Consider the following 20,388-nt stretch of genomic DNA (forward strand, 5'->3'; position numbering starts at 1 on the left):
CCTACACAGAAAAATATGGAAACCTGGACATTTGAGAAAACATGACTAAAGATTAAAGATATAAAAACAGGTTCTACTTACTTCATAAGAAACAAGTCATACCTTATGCTTAGCAAAAACAGTTTCATCATTAAATAGTCCGGTTTCATTACTCCCAGAATATCATCGCTGAGAGGAAACAAACAAACCCAGGACTTTCTGAGCTTCAGAAAGATCTATGGACCTAAAGAATGAGCAACATGATGAGAAGGCCAGGAATCTGCGGTAAGCTCTGTTGCTCAAACTGGGTCTCCACAGGCAAAATGAAAAGGGGAAATAATGATCCAGTGAATTTAATCATGGCTTTCCTTCATTTCCAGACTTGTTTTTGTCTGGAGTCCTTCACGCTACACCTTGGAGTGTGATTACCTTGCTCAATTCTGTTTCTTATCTCTACCCTCCTATCTTGGAATAGAAAATCACAGAGACACAGCAAAGAGTAGCAAAACATCCCCAGACTTGGAATTTGAAGATACAGTTCTGTTACTTACTAGCTATGTGGCCTGTCCTCTCACCCCTCAGAGGCTCACTCAGATCATCCATAAACCTGAAATGACAATACTTCTACTCCCTTTCTTGCATCATTATAATCACCAATCTTTGTAAATGCTTTAAAAGGCACTACATCAATGTGACTTGTTATTATTATTGTTCCCCATAATACGCAGAAGACTGTGCTAGGCACTGAACTGTCTGACACAACCTCAGGGAGAACAATTGCTCACCTGTTCTCCCCAGTAGTTGTGCTATTCTCCAATATCACTATACCAGGGAGAAAGTTATAGCATTTGGATTTCTAATGGTGCAGGGTAATATGGGAGGGAAACTGAATGTAACCAAGCTCCAGGAATTCTCTGGTCCTTCTGAACACCTCCTCCATGGAGAAATGAGAACACGGACAAGGTGCTGCTGTTCTTTCCACATCCTCCCTTTCATCCAAATGTTATTTGGCTAAAGGGGGAGAATGCCTGAGATGGCATTGACAAAGGGCCCCCATAATCTCCTATGTTGTTTAAGTAATTTCAGTCAATTGGTCTAGGTTTCTAGGGTCCAATACAAATAGTACCTTGTATTATTTCCTATCACCTTCCTGAAAGTGCTTGCCAAGATGTTGAGTTGTTTGTTTGTTTTTTTTTAAGTTTTCCCTATGTTTAGCTAGAGAAGTGAGTGGTTAGAGATGAGGGTCAGTCAATCAGTCAATTAACAAATATTTGATACCCTTTAGATTGTGAAGAAGAATAGGGTCCTCTGATGTGAACACACAAATGTGAGCTGAGAAGTGTTTAAATTCCCGCAACTGATCATTCAGATTTCTCCAGGAATCTTACATCTAAAATGGGTATTATAATAAGACCTTTGGTGGAGAGAACTAGGAAGAAACCAACCTAATTCCTAATTTCTGGGTTCAAGCATTACTTTATTCCACTGTAGCTACAACTCACCTGATTTTGGCATGAGCCTTGGTGCTGGTGACTAGTCGAAGGCTAAGTTCATTGGAATAGAGGGGGATGTCATCACAGTACACGGCCTCCCCTGAGGCCTGCATGGCGGCAGAAAGGTGGGGGATGGGCCGGCCCACCATATCCTCTTCAGCTTGTCCCTTGGGAACTTCCTAGAACAAGCAGGAGTGGCCAGTCAGGCTAAGTCTCCAAAGGGGAGAAAGGCGGGGTATCTCTCCAACTACTCAGAGAAGGAGGAGAAAAATTTGAACTAGGGAGGAAAAGGAGGTTGGAGGAGTAAGTCTGGGAGATACAAAGGCAGAGGAGACTAGAAGGTATAGAGTCATAGAAGTAAAGGGGACTTCGAAGGCCATTTACTCTAACCCCCTCATTTTACATGACAGAACTGAGGCCTAAGGAGGTTAAATAACTCACCCACAGTCACAAAGGTAGGAGAGGAAGTCATACATCAGAGGAAGGCTTTGAACCCAGGTTTTTTCCACTCTATAATACTGCCTGCTAGTAAGACTGCAGAAGACAGGGAGGCTTCAAGATCGAGTGCAATACAGAAGGAGGTAGAGGAAGCATTTTTTGATGAGAAGGGAAAGCAAAAATGAGCATGATTAATCCCAGTTATTAATCCCAGCCCTGAAGAGGGACAGAAGAGACAAAAAATGGGGAGGGAGGGTTTGACCATTACTAAAGGAATAGATAAAAAGTAGAAATTGAAGCTCCAGGGACAAGATTAGGATGAATAAAAAGGGGGAAATGTAATATTGATCTGAATATGATTCTGGGTTTCTTTGCCTAGAGAAAAATTCTGGAATTATTCTCTGACTTTTTTTTCAAAAGTGTCTAAGCACCATGCTCCTAAATGCATGTTCAGTGAGTGGGCTCACATCAGTTCAGAAAGATAAAGTTAGAAGAGGTCCCCCAGCGGAGCTCTGGGTGCCTTTCCACTTACTTGGAAGAGCTGGACATTGGCGGGGGGCTCTTTCTCAAAAAGTAAAGTGGCACTGGCATAGGTTGGATCCAGTTTATCACATTTCTGTGGAAGAAAGAAGATGGAAATGAGCCTGGCTATACATGTTCACAGTATTTCAGTCAGTCAAATAACATGGTGATTACTGGGGGAAGCCAGTCCTTACCCTCAAGGAGCTCACCAGTGAATAGAGGAGACAAGAAACATACAAATATGTACGAGCAAGGCATATATACAGGACAAATAAGAGGGAATAAGGAAGTCTTCCCACAGGATAGGAATTTAGTTGGGACCTACTGGGAATATCCAACAGGTGGATATCCATCATTGCTCTGAACCTGTCCCCAGGTAAAGATTTTTTCAACTAGAGAAAGTGTCATCTCATTTGATATTCCCCTTTATGCTTATACAGGAATAGCCATTCCATCCTTGAACAATGATGACTGATGGAAAACAGATTGTTTAATAGCATCTTTCTGATGGGACGATATGCAGGAAGAGATAGAGCGAGGAGAGATCTTGGGGGAATCCACCTAGGAACGTCTTTGAAACACTTACAAATTATATCAGCAGCCTGAGAAGCATAATGGAGAGAGATCTGGCCTGGGTGCTAGGAAAACCTAGTTTCAAGTCTTACCTAGGACACATATTAAGGTAGCTAGGTGGTGCCATAGTGCATAGTCTTCTTGATTCCAATCTGAACTCAGATACTTACGAGCTGTGTGACCCTGGGCAAGTCATTTAACCCAGTTTCCTCATCTGTAAAATGAGCTGGAGAAGGAAATGGCAAACGACTCCAGCATCTTTGCCAAGAAAACACCAAATGAGGTCATGAAGAGTCAAACATGACTGAAATGACTGAACAATAAATGACACATATTGGCTCTGTGACCCTAGTCAAGTCATTTAACTTCTCGGTGACCCCAGACAATTCCCCAAAACTCTAAGTCACAGAAGAAAATGTCCTTCTCCCCTGATAGAGGAAATTACTCAGTAAGCTCTTCCTCCTCTGATGAAATCACAGACCCTGTCCCCATCCCCCCAAAGAATTGTTGACCTATATTCCATACATAGTTATCACCTATTCTGAAGGACACACTGTCTCCTATGGTCTACACCAGCTCTACATTCCACAGCTCTTCCCCTCCAATATATTTATACAGCACTCTAAGGGTCTGCCAAGTTCTTGACAGGTTATCTCATTTGATTTTCACAGCAACTCTTTGAGGTAGTTGTTATTATAAATCCACATTTTATAGATGAGAAAGCCAAGACACAGCGTCTAACGCTAGCCTAACACAATAAATGGTTGCTGATTAAATAACAAATTTTAGAAAGGTGATGTGATTTGCCCAAGGCTACATGGTTGGGTAGGGTTTGGGTTCGGGTCTTTCTGACTTGAAACTCAACACTAGCAACTTGTGCCATGCTACCTCCAATATCCCACTTGGCAGGACAAGATAATCTAAAACCACCCTGGTCTGCCTATACATGTCTCTGTTTTGTTGTTGTTGTTGTCATTCAGTCCTGTCTGACTAATGGTAACCCCACTTGGGGTTTTCTTGACAAAGATACTAGAGTGGTTTGTTATTTCCTTCTCTAGCTCATTTTACAGATAAGGAAACTGAGGCAAACAGGCTAAAGTGACTTGCCCAGGGTCACATAGCTAGGAAGTGTCTGAGACTATATTTAAACTCAGGTCTTCCTGCCTCCAGGCACAGCACTCTATTCACTGTGCCATATGTCTGTGTAGTTTGAGATTGTGGCATGAAATTTAAAACTACACAGGTGTGTCTAGTTCACCACCACCCCCACAGCCCAGCCTCCTCTTATGATTAAATCCTTTTGCCAATGCAATTCAGCAGTTCTGCATCTTAGCATCTTAGCTGGCTAAGGCACTGAAAGGGTAACAAATGCCCAGGGTCACAAATGTATCAGAAGCTACATTTGAACCCAGGTCTTCCTGAGGGAGGCCAGCTCTCTATGCTGCCTCTCACAGTTTCATAATACTGTGCTAATAATGTTCTTTCATTTGGTCCTTACATTGGTCCTTACATTTGTCCTTGCATTTCCAAAGGGGAGGTTCGCTTCCACCCCTTAGGGCACACAGAACACAGCACTGGGGACGAGATCTATCCCCCAGATCAGAGGTGTCAATGCCCCGTGCTCCCCTGCAGACCACAGCACTCCCAGGGGCAGAACCAGATGAAAATGTAACTGGGAAATAGTTAACAAAAATAAATAAATATACAATTGAACATAATGTTAATATGTGGATTTCTAAGTCAATACGCAGCCCGCAGGGATCCTTATGTATTCGGTTCAGTGGTCCCTGATTCTATTTGTTTGATGCCACTGCCCCAGACCACTCTTCTTTGGGTCCATCAAACAAAGAAGGTCAGGTCCTGAAGCCTTCCTGTGCCATACCGGCCTGTGCGAGCCCTGCCCAGCCCAGCTCCGCCCGTGTGAGCCCCGCCCCCACTTACAACTGTACTGTTTTGGCCCAGTTTCTGAAGCACCGTCAGGTAGAATTTAAAGAAGAAGCTGAGGGTGAGCGTCCGTCGGAATTCTACCATGCCACCCGGGGCATCCGGCTCCAAACTCAGCTCCTCAGCTAGGCTGGCACAGATGTCCTGAAGCAGCTCCTCGTTCCAGACTCTGGTCAGATAGGAGAAGCAAACCTGAGACCCTGGGAAGAGAATTCCTCACCTCCCTCTCTCATCTCCCCTGCCGGCCACCCTCCCTTCTTCCGTGCCAATCACCCCTGGCCGGTCCACTGAGGCCATTCTCTACATATCCTCTCACCTCCCCTGCTGCTTCCTGGTGGTCTTCAGGGCTGGGACCGTTCTATCAGCCATGCCTCCAAAACTGATATCCAGTTCCTGAACTTGGTTGCTTTCTGGTTTGAATAAGACCCTCATTCCGCAGGTCACTTTAGCGATGTCGTCTTCCCTTCTGGAGGCTTGTTTGAAGGCTGAGAAATACTCCCCCTGAAAGAAGCACAGGGTGGTCTTCTATTTATCACCGTACTTTGCAAGGACCCCAGTACTGAAGTTGGCTAGATTAGTATTATTGTCCCTACTTTATAGATAGAGCAACTGAGCTCGGAGGGGAATCAAGGGAAGAGATGACATTAGATTTCAGTGGGCTAGTACAGAATTCCTATCCCCTTTCATGAGAAGGTCTGAATGACATCTTCAGCTAGTCTTGCTATCACACCCACAAGACATCACAACTCCTGCGGGGGCCATGCATGGGTTATCCCTTATGCCTGGAATAGTCTTTCTTACTTCCACCTTTTAGAAATCCCCTGTTGTTGTTCAGTGGCATCCCACTCTACATGACTCCATTTGAGGTTTTCTTGGCAAAGACACTAGAATGGTTTACCATTTCCTTCTCAGGAACTGAGGTAAACAGGGTTAAGTGACTTGTCCAGAATCACACAACTAGTATGTATCTGAGGCTGGATTTGAACTCAGGTGTTCCTGATTCCAGGACTGACATTCTATCCACTGTACCTCTTATCTGTGCATATTGTTCATAATAGCTATTATTTCTATAGTGTTTTAAGGTTTGCGAAGCTCTTTACACATGTTAACTTGTCAAAGACTAACTAAATAGCAGGTCCTGGGCTAAAAATGTCAAAGCTCAACTAAACTACCACCTCCTGGAATGAAAGGTCTGTTCTAACTCCCTTCCCAGATGCTAGTAACTCTCCACTGGAATTATGTTGCATTTATTTTTTTAAATATATTTAACATATAACATATGGGCAGCTATTTGGTGTGGTAGATAGAATGCAGGACCTGAAGTCAAGAAGACTCATTTTCCTGAGTTCAAATCTGTCCTCAGACACTTACTAGTTGTGTGACCCTGGGCAAGTCACTTAACCCTGTTTACCTCAGTTTCCTCATCTATGAAATGAGCTAAAGAAGGAAATAGCAAATCACTCCAGTATCTTTGCCAAGAAAATTCCAAATGGAGTCATGGAAAGTTGGACATGTTTGAAAAATGATTGAACAACAACATTTATTTTAATATTATTTTAATATACTATATATATATATATTCTCATATGTGTATATGTTTCCCTCCCAACCCTTCCCCACTAGAATACATCTTTCTGAGAACAGGAGCTGTTTCATTTTTGTTCTTGTCTTTCCAGAGCCTATCCCTGTACTTTTGCACCACAGTAGGCACTGGATAAATGCTTGTTGAATTGAATTGAATGAGAGCTTCGTGAAAATGGTCACTACAAACAGGGGAGTGAGGATAAGGGCATCAACGATGCAGTGGAGAACCCCTCTCTCCCCAGTATGTAACTTCCTTCAAGGCAGGTCCTGCTTCATTTTGTCTTTGCAGTACCTGATACACAGTAGTTACTTAATAAATGCTTATTGATTGACTAATTGGGAGCTAGAAAAGAGTCAAGAGTAATGTATTAATTTTTAAATGGGAAAACTAGAACATAGAACCAGAATAAGTTCATAGTATTCCCATAGAGCAAAAAAAAAAAAAATGCTTATAGGAGAAATCACTTTTTTTTTTTTTTTGGTGAGGTAATTGGGTTTAAGTGACTTGCCCAGGGTCACACAGCTAGTGTCAAGTGTCTGAGGTCAGATTTGAACTCAGGTCTTCCTGAATCCAGGACCAGTGCTCTATCCACTGTGCCACCTAGCTGTCCCTGAGAAATCACTTCTTAAAAAATGTTTATAAGGTCATTTTCTTTCCTACTCTAATCTTAGTCAATGGTTAAAATTTGCTGTTTTTCAATGGGTATGCAAATTGAAATATCTCCCTGCCATAGAGACTGAGGCGCCAAATCAGAGAATGGAAGGACAAAAATGGGGGTGGAGGGAATTAAAAAAATTGCATAAATAGAATACGATTAGAAAAGAGAGAGAACGCGAATAACTAGGCCCATCACCAAAGGCTTCCTGTAGGAGGTGCCACCTGAGCAGGACCTTGAAATAAGCTAAGTGGTGCACAATGCATCAAAAGGTACCACCCTCCCTCCCTTCTTTTCAGAGGTGAAGGACTCTGGTCGTGGAGTCTTGAGTGTACTGTCAGATTCAGTTGATGTGTTGAATACTTTTGTTGATCTACTTTTTTCCCTTTTTTCCTTTTAAATCTTTGTTACAAGGGATGACTCCCTAGGAAGGAGAGGCAGGGAGTGATATATCCAGAAATAAATGTAATGTAAAAATTAGTCTATTAATTTAAAATTTATAAATTAAAGTTAATTTAAAAATTAACCACTCCAGTGTCTTTGCCAAGATAATCCCAAATGGAGTCACAAAAAGTCAAAAACAGTTGAAACAACTAAAGAAACAACAAAAATAATCAGTAACACATTAAAAAAAAAAGAAAGAAAAGCTGTCCATACTTTCAAAGACACCCATCCTGTTCTCTGCTCCACATGGGAACCAAACAGTTTGCTCCAAGCATGACAGAGAGATGAGTTCCCAAGTCAAAGTGAAAATGCATCTGCTAGGTCCACTTTTATGCCAACTTTCATAAAGGAAGTTGGTCCCTTTTTGAAACAGTAGCTGCTTTTATGAATTGAAAATGGTTTTCTTTTAGACAGCCAAGCCCAGAGGCCATCACACAAGAACACAGTGTAAGGTGCTTTCCAGGTATAAACCTCCTTAATTCAAACTCATGCAGTGTTACAGGGCTGTTGTGGGCTAGGACTGGTCCTGGCACCTAATGAAGGCCAGATTCTGAGTAAAAACAACAAAACCCCAGGAGGATTAAGGAAACCAAGTCTAACAGACACTGAAATGCAGCACAGTGAGGTCTTCTACTGATAGCTCTCCTTTCCAACTCAGAGACAACTTCAATCTATTCTTTGGAAAAATTGCTAGATTTCTGCCGCTGAGATACACATTTAGATTACCATGCATTAAAACCACATGGAAACAATACGTCTAATTAGTTCTTTTATATGGTCTAAAGGTACTAGTTAGAAAACATACATTTTATATATACACACACACACATATATTTATGTATATATACACATAAATACCTTATGGACATAAACTCTCCTCTCTCTTAACTATATTATTGTTCAGTCATTTCACTCATGTCTTACTCTTTGTGACTTCATTTAGAATTTTCTTGGCAAAGATACTGGAGTGATTTACCATTTCCTTCCCCAGCTCATTTTATAGATAAGGAAACTGAGGCAAACAGGGTTAAGTGACTTACCCAGGGTCACGCAACTAGGAAGTGCCTGAGACTGGATTTGAACTCAGGTCTTCATGACTCCTGGTGCTCTATCCACTTCGCCACCTAGCTACCCCTCTTAACCATAATACTCAATAATTAGGCCAAAAGTAAAGGAAGAGGAAGGAACTATGGTTCCTCCAAATACTGTTTAAGTACTAACATTTCTAAAGGAAGCAATTCTTCTTTATAACTTCACAGGATCATAAATTTAGAGCTGAAAGTGAACTTGTAAGTCATCAAAATCCACTTTAAAGATGAAGAAACTGAAGCTTAGAAAGTTAAGTGACTTGTCCAGAGTCACATAGCTAGTAAACCTCTGAGGTGGTATTCAAACCCAGGTCTTCTTGACTCCAAATTTAGCATTCTATCCCCTCTGCCATATTGCCTCCCTTCCCTTGAAGCCACCAGTTCCTTAGGCTCCACCCAGGAAATCTGCCTTCAAATGTCACTTAAGACATAGAGGTTCAGTGCCCTCCCTTGAATAGGTGACAAATGGAAAGAAAGGGTGTCACACTACCTGGAGCACTTCTAGGCTCAGCGATTGTCATAAAGACAAGAAGAAACCACACAAAGCTTTTTGGACTATACAAACATTCCAGGAAATGAGCCAACTGTGGGAGAAAGGAATTCAAACAGGGGATGGAGAATTGTCAAATCAAGGTATAGAGATGAGTAAACACTTGTATGGAAATGAATGGAATGGCATTTTCCCATTTAAGATAGAAATAAAGATTGGACTAAAGATTTCATTGCTATAGGGAATTACCAGATAAGGAAATTCCCTCTATCCAGGTGCCAATTTGCATTAATAGTCTTAGAAAGTTGTCTAGAATACTGGTATCTAACTCAGATAGAAACTGATCCCTGACAGCTGAATGTTGATGTAGAAAACCACAAATTAACATTATCTGTGTTGAATAGTGCTCTGATAAGAGAGGGACCAGTCTTGTTTGGATTGGCTCCTGAAGATCAGAACCAGAACCAGTGTGCATGGAAGTTAGAAAGAAGCCAATTTAGGTTAGAAATGAGGAAAAAATTTTCTAACAATTAGAGCTGCACAAATGTGGAAGGGGATACCTTGTGGGAAGGGATGAGTCCCCAGATCAGAGGTCTTCAAGCAGGGGTTGGATGACCACTTGTTGGGTATATTATAGTAGGGGTTCCTTTCCTATTTGTATTAGACTAGATGGCTGCTGATGTCCCTTCTAACTCTCAGATTTTGCCAGTCTGTGATGCTGCAGAAAGGTAGTGAGTGGCATATGTGGGACAAGTGTGATGTGATCATTTGGAACAAGAACACTGAATGTGCTGTTCAATAAATCAATGCATTTTTGGAATTAACTGTTCAGAAGTGATTTGGGGTTAGTTTGGTAGGAAGAAAGACAGGAAGGAAGGAAGGAAGGAAGGAAGGAAGGAAGGAAGGAAGGAAGGAAGGAAGGAAGGAAGGAAGGAAGGAAGGAAGGAAGGAAGGAAGGAAGGAAGGAAAGAAAGAAAGAGAAAGAGAGAGAAAGAGAAAGAGAAAAGACAGGAAGGAAGGAAGAAAGAAAGAAGATTTCAGATGTCATGAGTTATCAAGTAGGCTGTGTATCCTGCCTCCCTGGAGATCATAGGATCTTAGATTTAGGGCTGGGAAGTCTGAATCAACCCCCTTACTTTAAAGTTGAAGACACTGATTTTCAGGGAGGTAACGTCACTTGCATGAGGTAACAGGGGTAGTCCCAGAGTTCATATTTGAATCCAGGGCTTCTGATTCCAGAGTCAGAGCTCTTTTCCCTAACACATGTAGAGAGATACACAATATGAGAATTAGCCCTAGATCAGACTCCAAGATCAACTCCAGACAACATCTCACCTTCCTGCTGTAGGGAATCTCAATGGAAAGCAGTATCTCCTCTGGACTTAGGAGTGTTTTTCTGTAGCCAGGAAAAAACATGTGGTCCATCCGAACAGTCCTCTTGGTCCCTGTATAGAGAGAAGGAAGGAAGCTCAGAGGGCCACATCAGAGCCCGGCCGCAACCCAGCACATAAACACCTGGGCACGGGAGGTCTTCTTCAACCATGCAGAATTATCATGAGACCTTGACTTCGAAGGAAAGAGCTGACATGGAGAATGGGCAAAGCTCAGAGGGAATTGGGTCCCATATCCTCTATCTCAAAATATCTTATTTAATTGGTAATAAATCAAAAATAGGATCATAGACTTAGGAGCAGAAGAGGCCTTAGAGACCACCCAGTACAATCCAATTTTACAGATGAGGACCATATAGTGGTTCATCCCAAGTCATACAGCTGGTAAGTGGTAGAACTGAGATTTGAACCCAAGGGCCTATGATTTTACATCCATCATTTGTTCTACTGTACAATGCCACCTTTTTTTTAAATCATTCAGTCATTCAATTTATTTTTTAATTTTATTTATCTATCCATTCATTCATCTATTTATCTATTCATTCATTTATTTATTCCTTCCTTCATTTATTATGTCTTTTTCAGAATGAGAAGCATATAACTTCCCTGACCATCATTCCAATATTATCTCTTACTTACCATAGTAATCCCCTTGACTTCAAACATTAGCCAGGCTGGACATCTGAGTTTCCCTGCCCCTTCCCCATTCCCAATCAATCCCCTATTCTGTTTTCTTAGGAAATAGACTTTCTGGTAAAACATACCCTTTAAGTGCCTTCTTTCTCATAAGAATAGTAATGACAGCTTACATCTGAATTGTGCCTTAAGATTTGCATGGTCCTTGACATACCTTAAGCCTCAGAACAACTTGGTATTTCTCGTTGTTCAGTCATTTTAGTTATGTCTGACTCTCTGTGGCCCCATTTGGGGTTTTCTTGTCAAAGATACTAGTGTGGATGGCCATTTTCTTCTCCAGTTCATTTTATAGATGAGGAAACTGAGACAAACAGAATTAAATTACTTTCCCAGGGTCACATAGTTACTATGTGTCTATGGTAAAATTTGAACTCAAGAAGTCTTCCTGATTCCATGCCTGGCACTCTATCCACTGTACTACCTAGCTTCAGAGATAGGTATTACAGATGTAAATAATCTAACCAATAAAGAAGCTAAAATCAGAGAAATGACATGACTTGCTCATGTCAGACAGCTAATGTTTGTCAGAGGCAGGATTTGAACCTGGGTCTTTCTGACTCAGGTCCATCCCTTTAACCACTTTATGGATACACCTACATAAACTCACCTTTGGATACTAGAGTCAGTTTGGTTCCACTGGCCATGAACACAGGGTTGAGGTCAGAAATTGGGCTGGCATTGATGATGTTTCCCCCAATGGACTGAAAACAGAGATATGGACCATGTGGTCAGATTGAGTCCACCCCTAGGAAAACTTTCCTTACTAATTCTTGATCTCTGATTTCAGAGGCAGGGTAGATGGGACAATCAGCTTTCTTTGAATCACCAGCTGAATCACTACTCGGAATGACGGAATCAGAGCTGGATCAGTGGTCATCTGGTGCAAACCATACCCCCAAAAGAATCCTCACTATAATATATCTGACAAATGCTCATGTAGCCTCTGCTCAAAGACCTTCGGTTGGGGTTGGGGAACGACCTCTGAAATAGGCCTTCCTGAAATAAGATAGGGTTTTTTTGTTTGTATTGTTTTTGTTTTTTTTGTTTTGGTGGGGTAGGGTCACACAGCTAGTAAGTGTCAAGTGTCTGAGGCTGGATTTGAACTCAGGTCCTCCTAAATCCAGGGCCAGTGCTTTATTCACTGTGCCACCTAGCTGCCCCCAGGATAGTTTTTTTTAAATGATTAAAAAAACATTCATTTTTATTTATAGTTTTGGGTTCCAATTTTTATCCCTCTTTTCCTTCCTCCCTTTCCCCCTCCCTGAGGTGGCATAGTTCTGATTTTTTTGGAAGTGGTTTTGGGTTTTTTTATATATCAAGCCTAAATTTACTTCTTTGTGACTACCATCCATTGCTCCTAACTCTGCCCTCTAGAGCTGAATAGAACAAGCCCCGTCTCTCTTCCACAGGATAGTTCTTCAAATACTTGAGCACAGCTATCTTATCCTCTCTGAAATTTCTCTTCTTTAATCTATACATACCCAATTAATTCAACCATTTCTATACAGCATAGATTCAAGGTCTTTTACTATGTTCATAGTCCTCCTCCAAACACTTTTCAGCCTATCAATACTTTTTTAAAAACATGGAACCCAGAAGTGGACACAAAATTCCATAAATGATCTACCCAGGGCACAACTTACAGAAAATGACACTTCCTTAATCTTGGAAGCTATACCTTTCTTGATATGGTCTAAGATGTCACTTTTTGGGGGGGGGGTGTCAAAATTCCACTGTTGGACTCTTGAGGTTCTTAGCTCTTTTCAATCAACTCTCTAATCATGCCTCCCTAATCCTGTAATTGTGAAATTGTTTTTTTTAATCTAAGTTTAAGATTTATCTATGTTATATTTAATCTTATTAGATTCATCCCATTGTTCCATCCCATCAAGATTCTCTATGCATCTGTTCATGGGATCCTTAGCTTTCTTGTTCATCTTTTCTACATCCATGACAAGGAAGGAGTGGGAAAGAATTGTTTTATTCAAGTCCATACAGTCATAGATTTAGAGCTAGAAAGGCTAGAAAGGACTTTGCAGATCAACTAATTCAACCCTCTCATTTTACAAATGAGGAAACTGAGGCCCAGAGAGGATAAGTAACTGCCAAAAATTATACAGGAAGCAAGAGGGAGTTGGAATTTGAACTTATATCCTCTGATTCCAAAGGAAGAGAGATGTACTTGGGCTGGAGGGTGCAGAGCAAATCAGCTACAGAGACTAAAATACAGTTATTCTAACATCTCCTCACGTAACCTCTCCTACCTGATCAACCCTTTCCACTTTCCCTGGTTGAATCCCTGACACAAGGACTCACCGCCACAGATTTGACCTGCTTTCCAGCAAACCAGCGCAGCTGCTCCAGGACCCCCTTGAACACTTCGGTCTTGTAGGAAGGCAATTCAGCTATGGCCATCACCAAGGCTTTCTCCACTTCGCTCAGAGGGCAGGCTGCCCCAAAGGAGATGCCTGAGAAGGAAGCCACTGTCATCCTTCCAATCAACTTTGACAACCTCACCCCACTCCCAACAATCACACACAAACACATTCATTTATTTGCTTTAGACAATGGTCAAATCCCATGAATTCTCCTTCTGCAATGTCTACCATTCTATTCATTCATTCATTCATTCATTCATTCATTCATTCATTCATTCATTCATTCATTCATTCAGATTGTTAGGTGTCTACTTCATATCATGTCCCTACTTTCCAATCCCACTGCTACAACTTTGGTTCTGGCCCTCAGTCAACAGCCTCCTACATGGTCTGTCTACCTCTAGCCTCTCCTCCTTCCAAACTACCGACATTGATGCTGTACTATCCCTACTCAAAACTCAAAAATTCAATACAGTTTCCAACCAGCTACTTAATTCTCTATGCTAACATTCAAGGTTCCCCATGATTTGTCTTGAGCTTACTCTTCCAATCTTATCTTCTACTACTTTCCTATAGCCAAACTGGACTATTTTTAGTGCATAAATCCTACCCTTTCCCACCTCTATACCTCAACTCTTGCTCTCTTTTTCACTTAGAATGCCCTCCTCTTTCTCTGTCAAAATCTTGCCCGTCATTCAAGGCCCAGCTAAAGGCTACTTCTTCACAAAATCTTTTATCTTTCTTTCAATCAAATGTGCTTTCTACCTTCTATTTTTAAAAAATCTAATATATATATATATTTTTTTGCGCAGGGCAATGGGGGTCAAGTGACTTGTCCAGGGTCACACAGCTAGTAAGTGTTAAGTGTCTGAGGCTGGATTTGAACTCAGGTACTCCTGAATCCAGGGCTGGTGCTTTATCCACTGCACCATCTAGCTGCCCCAATCTAATGTATTTTAATAGCATTTATTTTCTACTCAGTTTTTAGCTATTTTAAACAATGGGACTTTCTCAGAGACTTTCTAGTCAGATCCATGGATAGTACCTGAAAAGTAACCCCCTTACCCCCAACAACTTACATACTGAACAAGGGCTACCCACCTTTGCTTGAAGACCTGGGATGGGGGACTCATTACCTCTCAAAGCAGTTCCTTCCATTTTTGGACAGTATTAGTAGTTAGGAAATTGATTCTTCTATCTCTACATGATCCCGTCTCTCACTGACACATCCACCACCCAGGTGTAGGCCCTTATCACTTCTTACTTAGATGACTGTGATAGCCTCCTAATTGATCTCCCTGCCTCAAATCTCTCCCCCACTCTGATACATCCTCCATCAGCTGCCAAAGGGATTTGTTTAAAGCCCAGTTCTGACCATTTCACTGCTCCCTGCCCCCCACTCAATAAACTCCAATAGTTCTCTATGGCCTTCAGAATAAACTACAAAATCCTCTGATGAGCATTTAAAGACCTTTACAAGGTGACCCATTCTTACCCATCCAGTCTTCTTAGGCTTTATTTTGCTCCATACACTCTAAAATCCAACCATAACAGTCCACTCCCTTTTCCTCATATATACAACACTCCATCTCTTGACTGTATCTGTCGTGGCTATCTGCCATATATACCTTCCTCCTCACTTCTGACCACCTCCTGCCCTCCTGCAAGACTCAGGTAAGCTCAGAGCTTTTGTATGAGACCTTTCTCAGTGTCCCCTGCTACTACTTCCTTCCTTCTGAAATCACCTTCCATTTACACTTTACATCCCTTTTTGCTGGTTGTCTCCCCCACTCAAACGAGAGAGCAGTGCTTTGCTTTGTGTCTAGAGGTCTTAGAAGAGTGCTTGGCCCATAATAAGTACTTGACTCCTCCAGACTCAGGAAGGATCTCCCCCTTACCCTCTAGGCCACGCTCCACATAATTCAGCTCAGGGATCCAAGCCGGGCAGAGTATTAGAGGGAATAGCTTGTTCTTAAATTTCATCTCAATACCTTTAAAAAAAGTCAGAGTTAGAGATACTGTCGTCATAAACATCATTATCCCTACTAGAAAAATCAGAAAAACCACCCTCCCATTTTACTGACAATCCCTGTGGCTAATTAAACCAAAACTCCCTTTCCTGCCTAGCATTTGTTGATAGGTTTTGGATCCTTCTTGTAGAATGCAAACTTCTTAAGGACAGGTACTATTTCCACTTAGATCTTTGCTTTCCCAATGCCTAGGAAAGTGCCTGGAACATAGTAGGCACTTAATAAATGCTTCATTTAGCACTGATATGATCTGGCAAGCAGAACCCAGACTGACTCTTCACAATAGATACTAATTAAGCACCGATAAAAATAGATCCTGGACCTGGGCTTTCACTGGTCTAGGGAACTCCCAGGTAAGGAAACTCCCTCTATCAATGTAGTGGCAATTCATATTAGAACATCAACTAGAGCCCTGAGAGGTGGTTTCAGGGGTAAGACTTAATGCCAGGCTCTGGTACTGAAGCCAATTCTCTGCCCACCACAAAAATTAGCTCCTACTATGTGCCAAGGCTTGAAAGAAGGGCTGGGGACACAGCTAGAAAGATGATACTGTTTCTGTCCTCAGGGAGTTTGTTCTATTTTGGAAGGTAGGACATTATTTCTCTTGGCAAGCTTGAATCACAATTTAAACAATTAAATTAAATTAAAACAATTAAAATTAAACAATTAATTAAATTAAATTAAAACAATCTCCATTGGTAGGATGGGTGGCATTGGAAGAGGTGGTCACAAAAGGCATCCTCTCCAGCATCTATACATCAGGAAAAGCTATCAGTTACCACTGACCAATCAGGACTAGCTCTCCCAGACCCAAAAAGCAGTTTTTTGCCAGGGTGACAAATCTTTGTAGTTGCTCTCCAATGTGCCAGTTCATCAATAGATGAAATAGTTTTGGGGAAAGAAACATAAGGTATCACTTCCTTCCCCAGACTACCTGAAACCAGTTGTCACTCATTTCTCCAAACCAGATTCTAGACTTTTAAAAAGTGAAAAGGTCTTTGAGAGTACTGTCCATGCATGACCTATCTCCATGCCTTTTGCAGGCATCTGAACAGATATTGTCAAGGCCACGTGAAGAGCCTGAGATCCCAGGGACCTAAAGGATAATTGGATATCAATGAGAAGGGTCTTTAGAGTTCATCTACTCAAAACCTTTCTTTTTATAGATGAGATATCTGGTACCCTACAGGCCTTGTCTAGCTCACATAGGCTGTGAGTTTCAGAGGGTCAGGGTTGAATCCAGTTCCTCTGACCCCAAATCTAAGCACTGCTTCCCAAGTCCTTGTGTGGCCTGTTTCTAAGGTGTCAAAGTTTAGGGCAGCAGCACCAAGGGAGGAAAGCTATGGTCTCACTTGGACTCCTCCTTTTCTTTCTATGAGAGTACCTTCCCAGGTATGGGACATTACAGAACCCCTGCCCCTCTCAACCTAGGGTCATCTTTGATACAGTCAGGAAATGACCTGGTACTTTACAGGTTGGCAGATCCTCCTCTGAGGCATCCATCAGGTGGATCCTTGTGAAAGGACCAAAGGGAATAAACACCAGTTTTGGACTCTGCCGAAAGCAGTACAGCGTGCACCAGACCCTGTGGCCACCCTTCCATGGCATCCCCTTTTACCGATCTCAGTGTTCCCCACCACCAGCTTGGCATTTGGATACTGAGCCTTCAGCTTCAACAGATCATCCAGGGATGCAGTCTGGATCCACTTCACACGCTCCCCCTGGAAACACAGCTGCTTCCGGGGCTCATCTTTCAGCCTCTAAGAACATAGGTTTCAATTGTTTTTCCCTGGATTGGAGAAAACAGTGCCCCATCACCTCTTCCCTCCTCCTATTTTCCTGACTAAAGCTGTTCTTGAATACACTTGGGAAGCTAGCTGATTGTTCTATGCTCTCTTAGGAATAGGGATGAGACCCTGATGCAGGGAACCCCCCAGGTGAGGAAACTTATTATACCAATGCAGGACCCATTACACCTTCTCTGCATCTGTTTTAGAGAGTAGTCTAGCCAGAAAACTGAGTTGATAACTTATCCAGGGTCACACAGCCACTGTGTCAGCTCTTTATGGCTCTGAGGCAAGTTCTGTACCCACAACACCATGCTACTTCCCCTCCATTTATGAAACTATGGTTCAGTGTTCTGAGGCCCCTTCCAGCTTGATCATTCCACAGGTCTATGTTCTAAACTGGTGTCTTCCAGTTACGATAGTGCATGCTTCTATATTCTGAAGTCTAATCTAGCTCTGGCATTCTGTGGTTCTGTGTTATGATCTCCCTTCCAGCTCTGAAATCAATGATCCTACATTCTTATGCCCCTCTCAGATCTCACAATCCATGGGTCATGCCATGTTCTAAGGTCCCTTCTAGCTAGGATATTACAGCTGAGGTCCCTTTTAGCTCTGATATTCTCCAGCTCAGTGGTTTTAAGGTCCTTCCCAACTTGCATGTTACATTGTCCTTTGTTCTGAGGCCCCTCTCAGCTCAGACATTCTACGGTTCTATGTTATATATATGTTCTATGTCCCTTCTAGCTCTGGTATTTTATGCTCTACGCTCTCAGCCCTCTTCAACTCTGGCATTCCATGACTCTATGAATTCAAGTGAGATAAGCAATCCACAGATAACTGATTTTGATCTGGGGTTGGGTAGCAAAACAGAGATACTCCAAAAATGCTACGGATAGAGGGAAGCACACTGTTTGACATGAGGAGATAAGAAATTAAAGACTAAAAGATGACCCTCAAATCATACATAGGCAAACTTTTTTTCCTTTCTTTTTAAATTTTTATTTACTTTTTTCCATAAAAGTATTTTATTATTTTCCAGTTACATGTAGAGATAGTTTTCAACATTTGTTTTTATAAGATTTCTAGTTTCAATTTTTTCTCCCTCCCTCCCTTCCCTTCCCCCTTCCCAAGACAGCAAGCAATCTGATATAGGTTATACATGTACAATCACATTAAACATATTTCTGCATTAGTCATGCTCTTAGGCAAACTTTTTAAAATCTATAATCATATTCCTTAAAAGTTGGGAGTGAATTAAAATTTGAAAATCAAGGTACTTTTATTGGACTAGGGGAATTCAATTTTAAAAGAAATCAAGTTTTTTAAAATGAAGCAACAATTCTGGGATTCAGACCCAGAGCTTCCTCATTTCAGATGCACTACATTATGCTGCTTCTCAACTAATAAGAGCTAACATTTATAAAGTGCTTTGCATATATTACCCCAGAACAGCCCAGAGTTCAGTGTGATGAGTACTTAGTAAAAATCAGGAATGGCACTCAAACCTGGGACTACTAGGTCTCTGCCAATGTCTCATATCTGGTTCTGTTAGAAGCAGTAGAAAGATCTGTATTTGGTTCCTTTTTTCTGACAGTGACTTAGTTCTGACCTTAATCAGTACCTGCTGTCACAGTTGTCAGAGTGAAACTGCTTCAGCGATAAAACTGAGAGAACAGATTTATGCGATATCATAAAACTGGGCTGAATAGTCAGGTCACTTTTTTTTCTTTTAATAAGAGAGTCTCTTTTCCAAGGTGACTCTGTGAGGTTGGAAGAAACAATGATATGGGTTCTATGGGCATCGAGTCACATTACCTAAGTATCCAGGGAGTACAAAGCCAAAGCAGTGTGTCTTATCCATTCAAGTTACAAAAGTTCAGTTCCCACTTTGGGACATCACCTACCATTAACTCTGGTGGGAAGATAGGCTCCTGGGTAGGGTCTAATGGCAGGAATTCTTCTGGATTAAACAAAGATGGTGAGAGACTTAACTGCAAAAAATGTAGAGGAAGATAAGATGAGAGGAGGAAAAGGAAGAAGAGGAGGAAGGGGTGGAGCAGGAGGAGAGGAGAAAGGAAGAGAAGGGAAGAGGAGGAAATAGAGCAGGGAGGATGAAGATGGGAAAAGAGGAGAAAGAAGTAGAAGAGGAAGAAGGAGAAGAAAGAAGAGAGGAATATATGGAAGAAGAAGGAAGACAAGAAGAAAAAGGAGTAAGAAAAGGAGAAGAAAAGGACCTTGTATTCTCTGTCTCCCTTTAAAATATCTAATAATAAGAAGATTCTTGCAGGATTCCTTTCCCTCACCTACTGATGAAGGAGCAAAGAAGTAGAGATGAGAAATGACTTTGTAGTAAGCTTTGACATAATCCCATTTATAGAATATATAAGACAGTGGCCCATGAGAGGCACCAAGCAGATGTCCCCAGATTTTTCAGTGCCCTCTCCCTCCCTTACCCAGCTGGCAGCCCCTTGATAGTTTTTAGTTGCAAAGACTCCAGCCCGGGGCGGGTCTGGGGGTGAGGGTGAGGGTCAAAGGCAGGACTTACCTTGCTATTTTCCTTTTGATTCATGCAGCAGTTTGGATTCTCTCCCTTTCCTCCGCAGCATCCCCCATCCTAAGAGAACAAGGATCATTCACACGTACTCAAAAACTTCCTCAGGGCTAAAGAAAATAGATTCCCTTTCAAAAGATTGCACACCCTGTTTAATGAGTTTAAAGGAGTCCTCCTATCTCATCTACCTCTCCAAACAAGAGCTGGTGTCTGTATTAGATTTTCTGCTACTTGGTCTAATGTAATCACAAGGTGGTGGACAAGGCATATGGAGAGAGCATACAAAAATGGATATCACATGCCTGCTTTCAAGGAACATCAGTCTGAGGGAGGAAAAATACACA

At 41.7% G+C, this 20,388-nt stretch overlaps 1 protein-coding gene across 1 annotated transcript in view; it reads right to left on the reverse strand.

Moving 5' to 3' along the window:
* The window catches only part of XDH (xanthine dehydrogenase), a 70,119-nt gene that overhangs the window by 28,860 nt on the left and 20,871 nt on the right, over positions 1-20,388 (reverse strand). The window contains 12 exon segments of the mRNA XM_043988998.1: positions 103-223; positions 1,482-1,651; positions 2,443-2,526; positions 4,947-5,118; positions 5,266-5,450; positions 10,547-10,656; positions 11,906-11,999; positions 13,615-13,766; positions 15,575-15,667; positions 17,325-17,466; positions 19,398-19,484; positions 20,039-20,107. Of these exon segments, the coding sequence (XP_043844933.1) occupies positions 103-223; positions 1,482-1,651; positions 2,443-2,526; positions 4,947-5,118; positions 5,266-5,450; positions 10,547-10,656; positions 11,906-11,999; positions 13,615-13,766; positions 15,575-15,667; positions 17,325-17,466; positions 19,398-19,484; positions 20,039-20,107 (1,479 nt within the window).

This window comes from Dromiciops gliroides, chromosome 2 (assembly GCF_019393635.1).
Source record: "Dromiciops gliroides isolate mDroGli1 chromosome 2, mDroGli1.pri, whole genome shotgun sequence".
NCBI classification, from domain to species: Eukaryota; Metazoa; Chordata; class Mammalia; order Microbiotheria; family Microbiotheriidae; genus Dromiciops; species Dromiciops gliroides.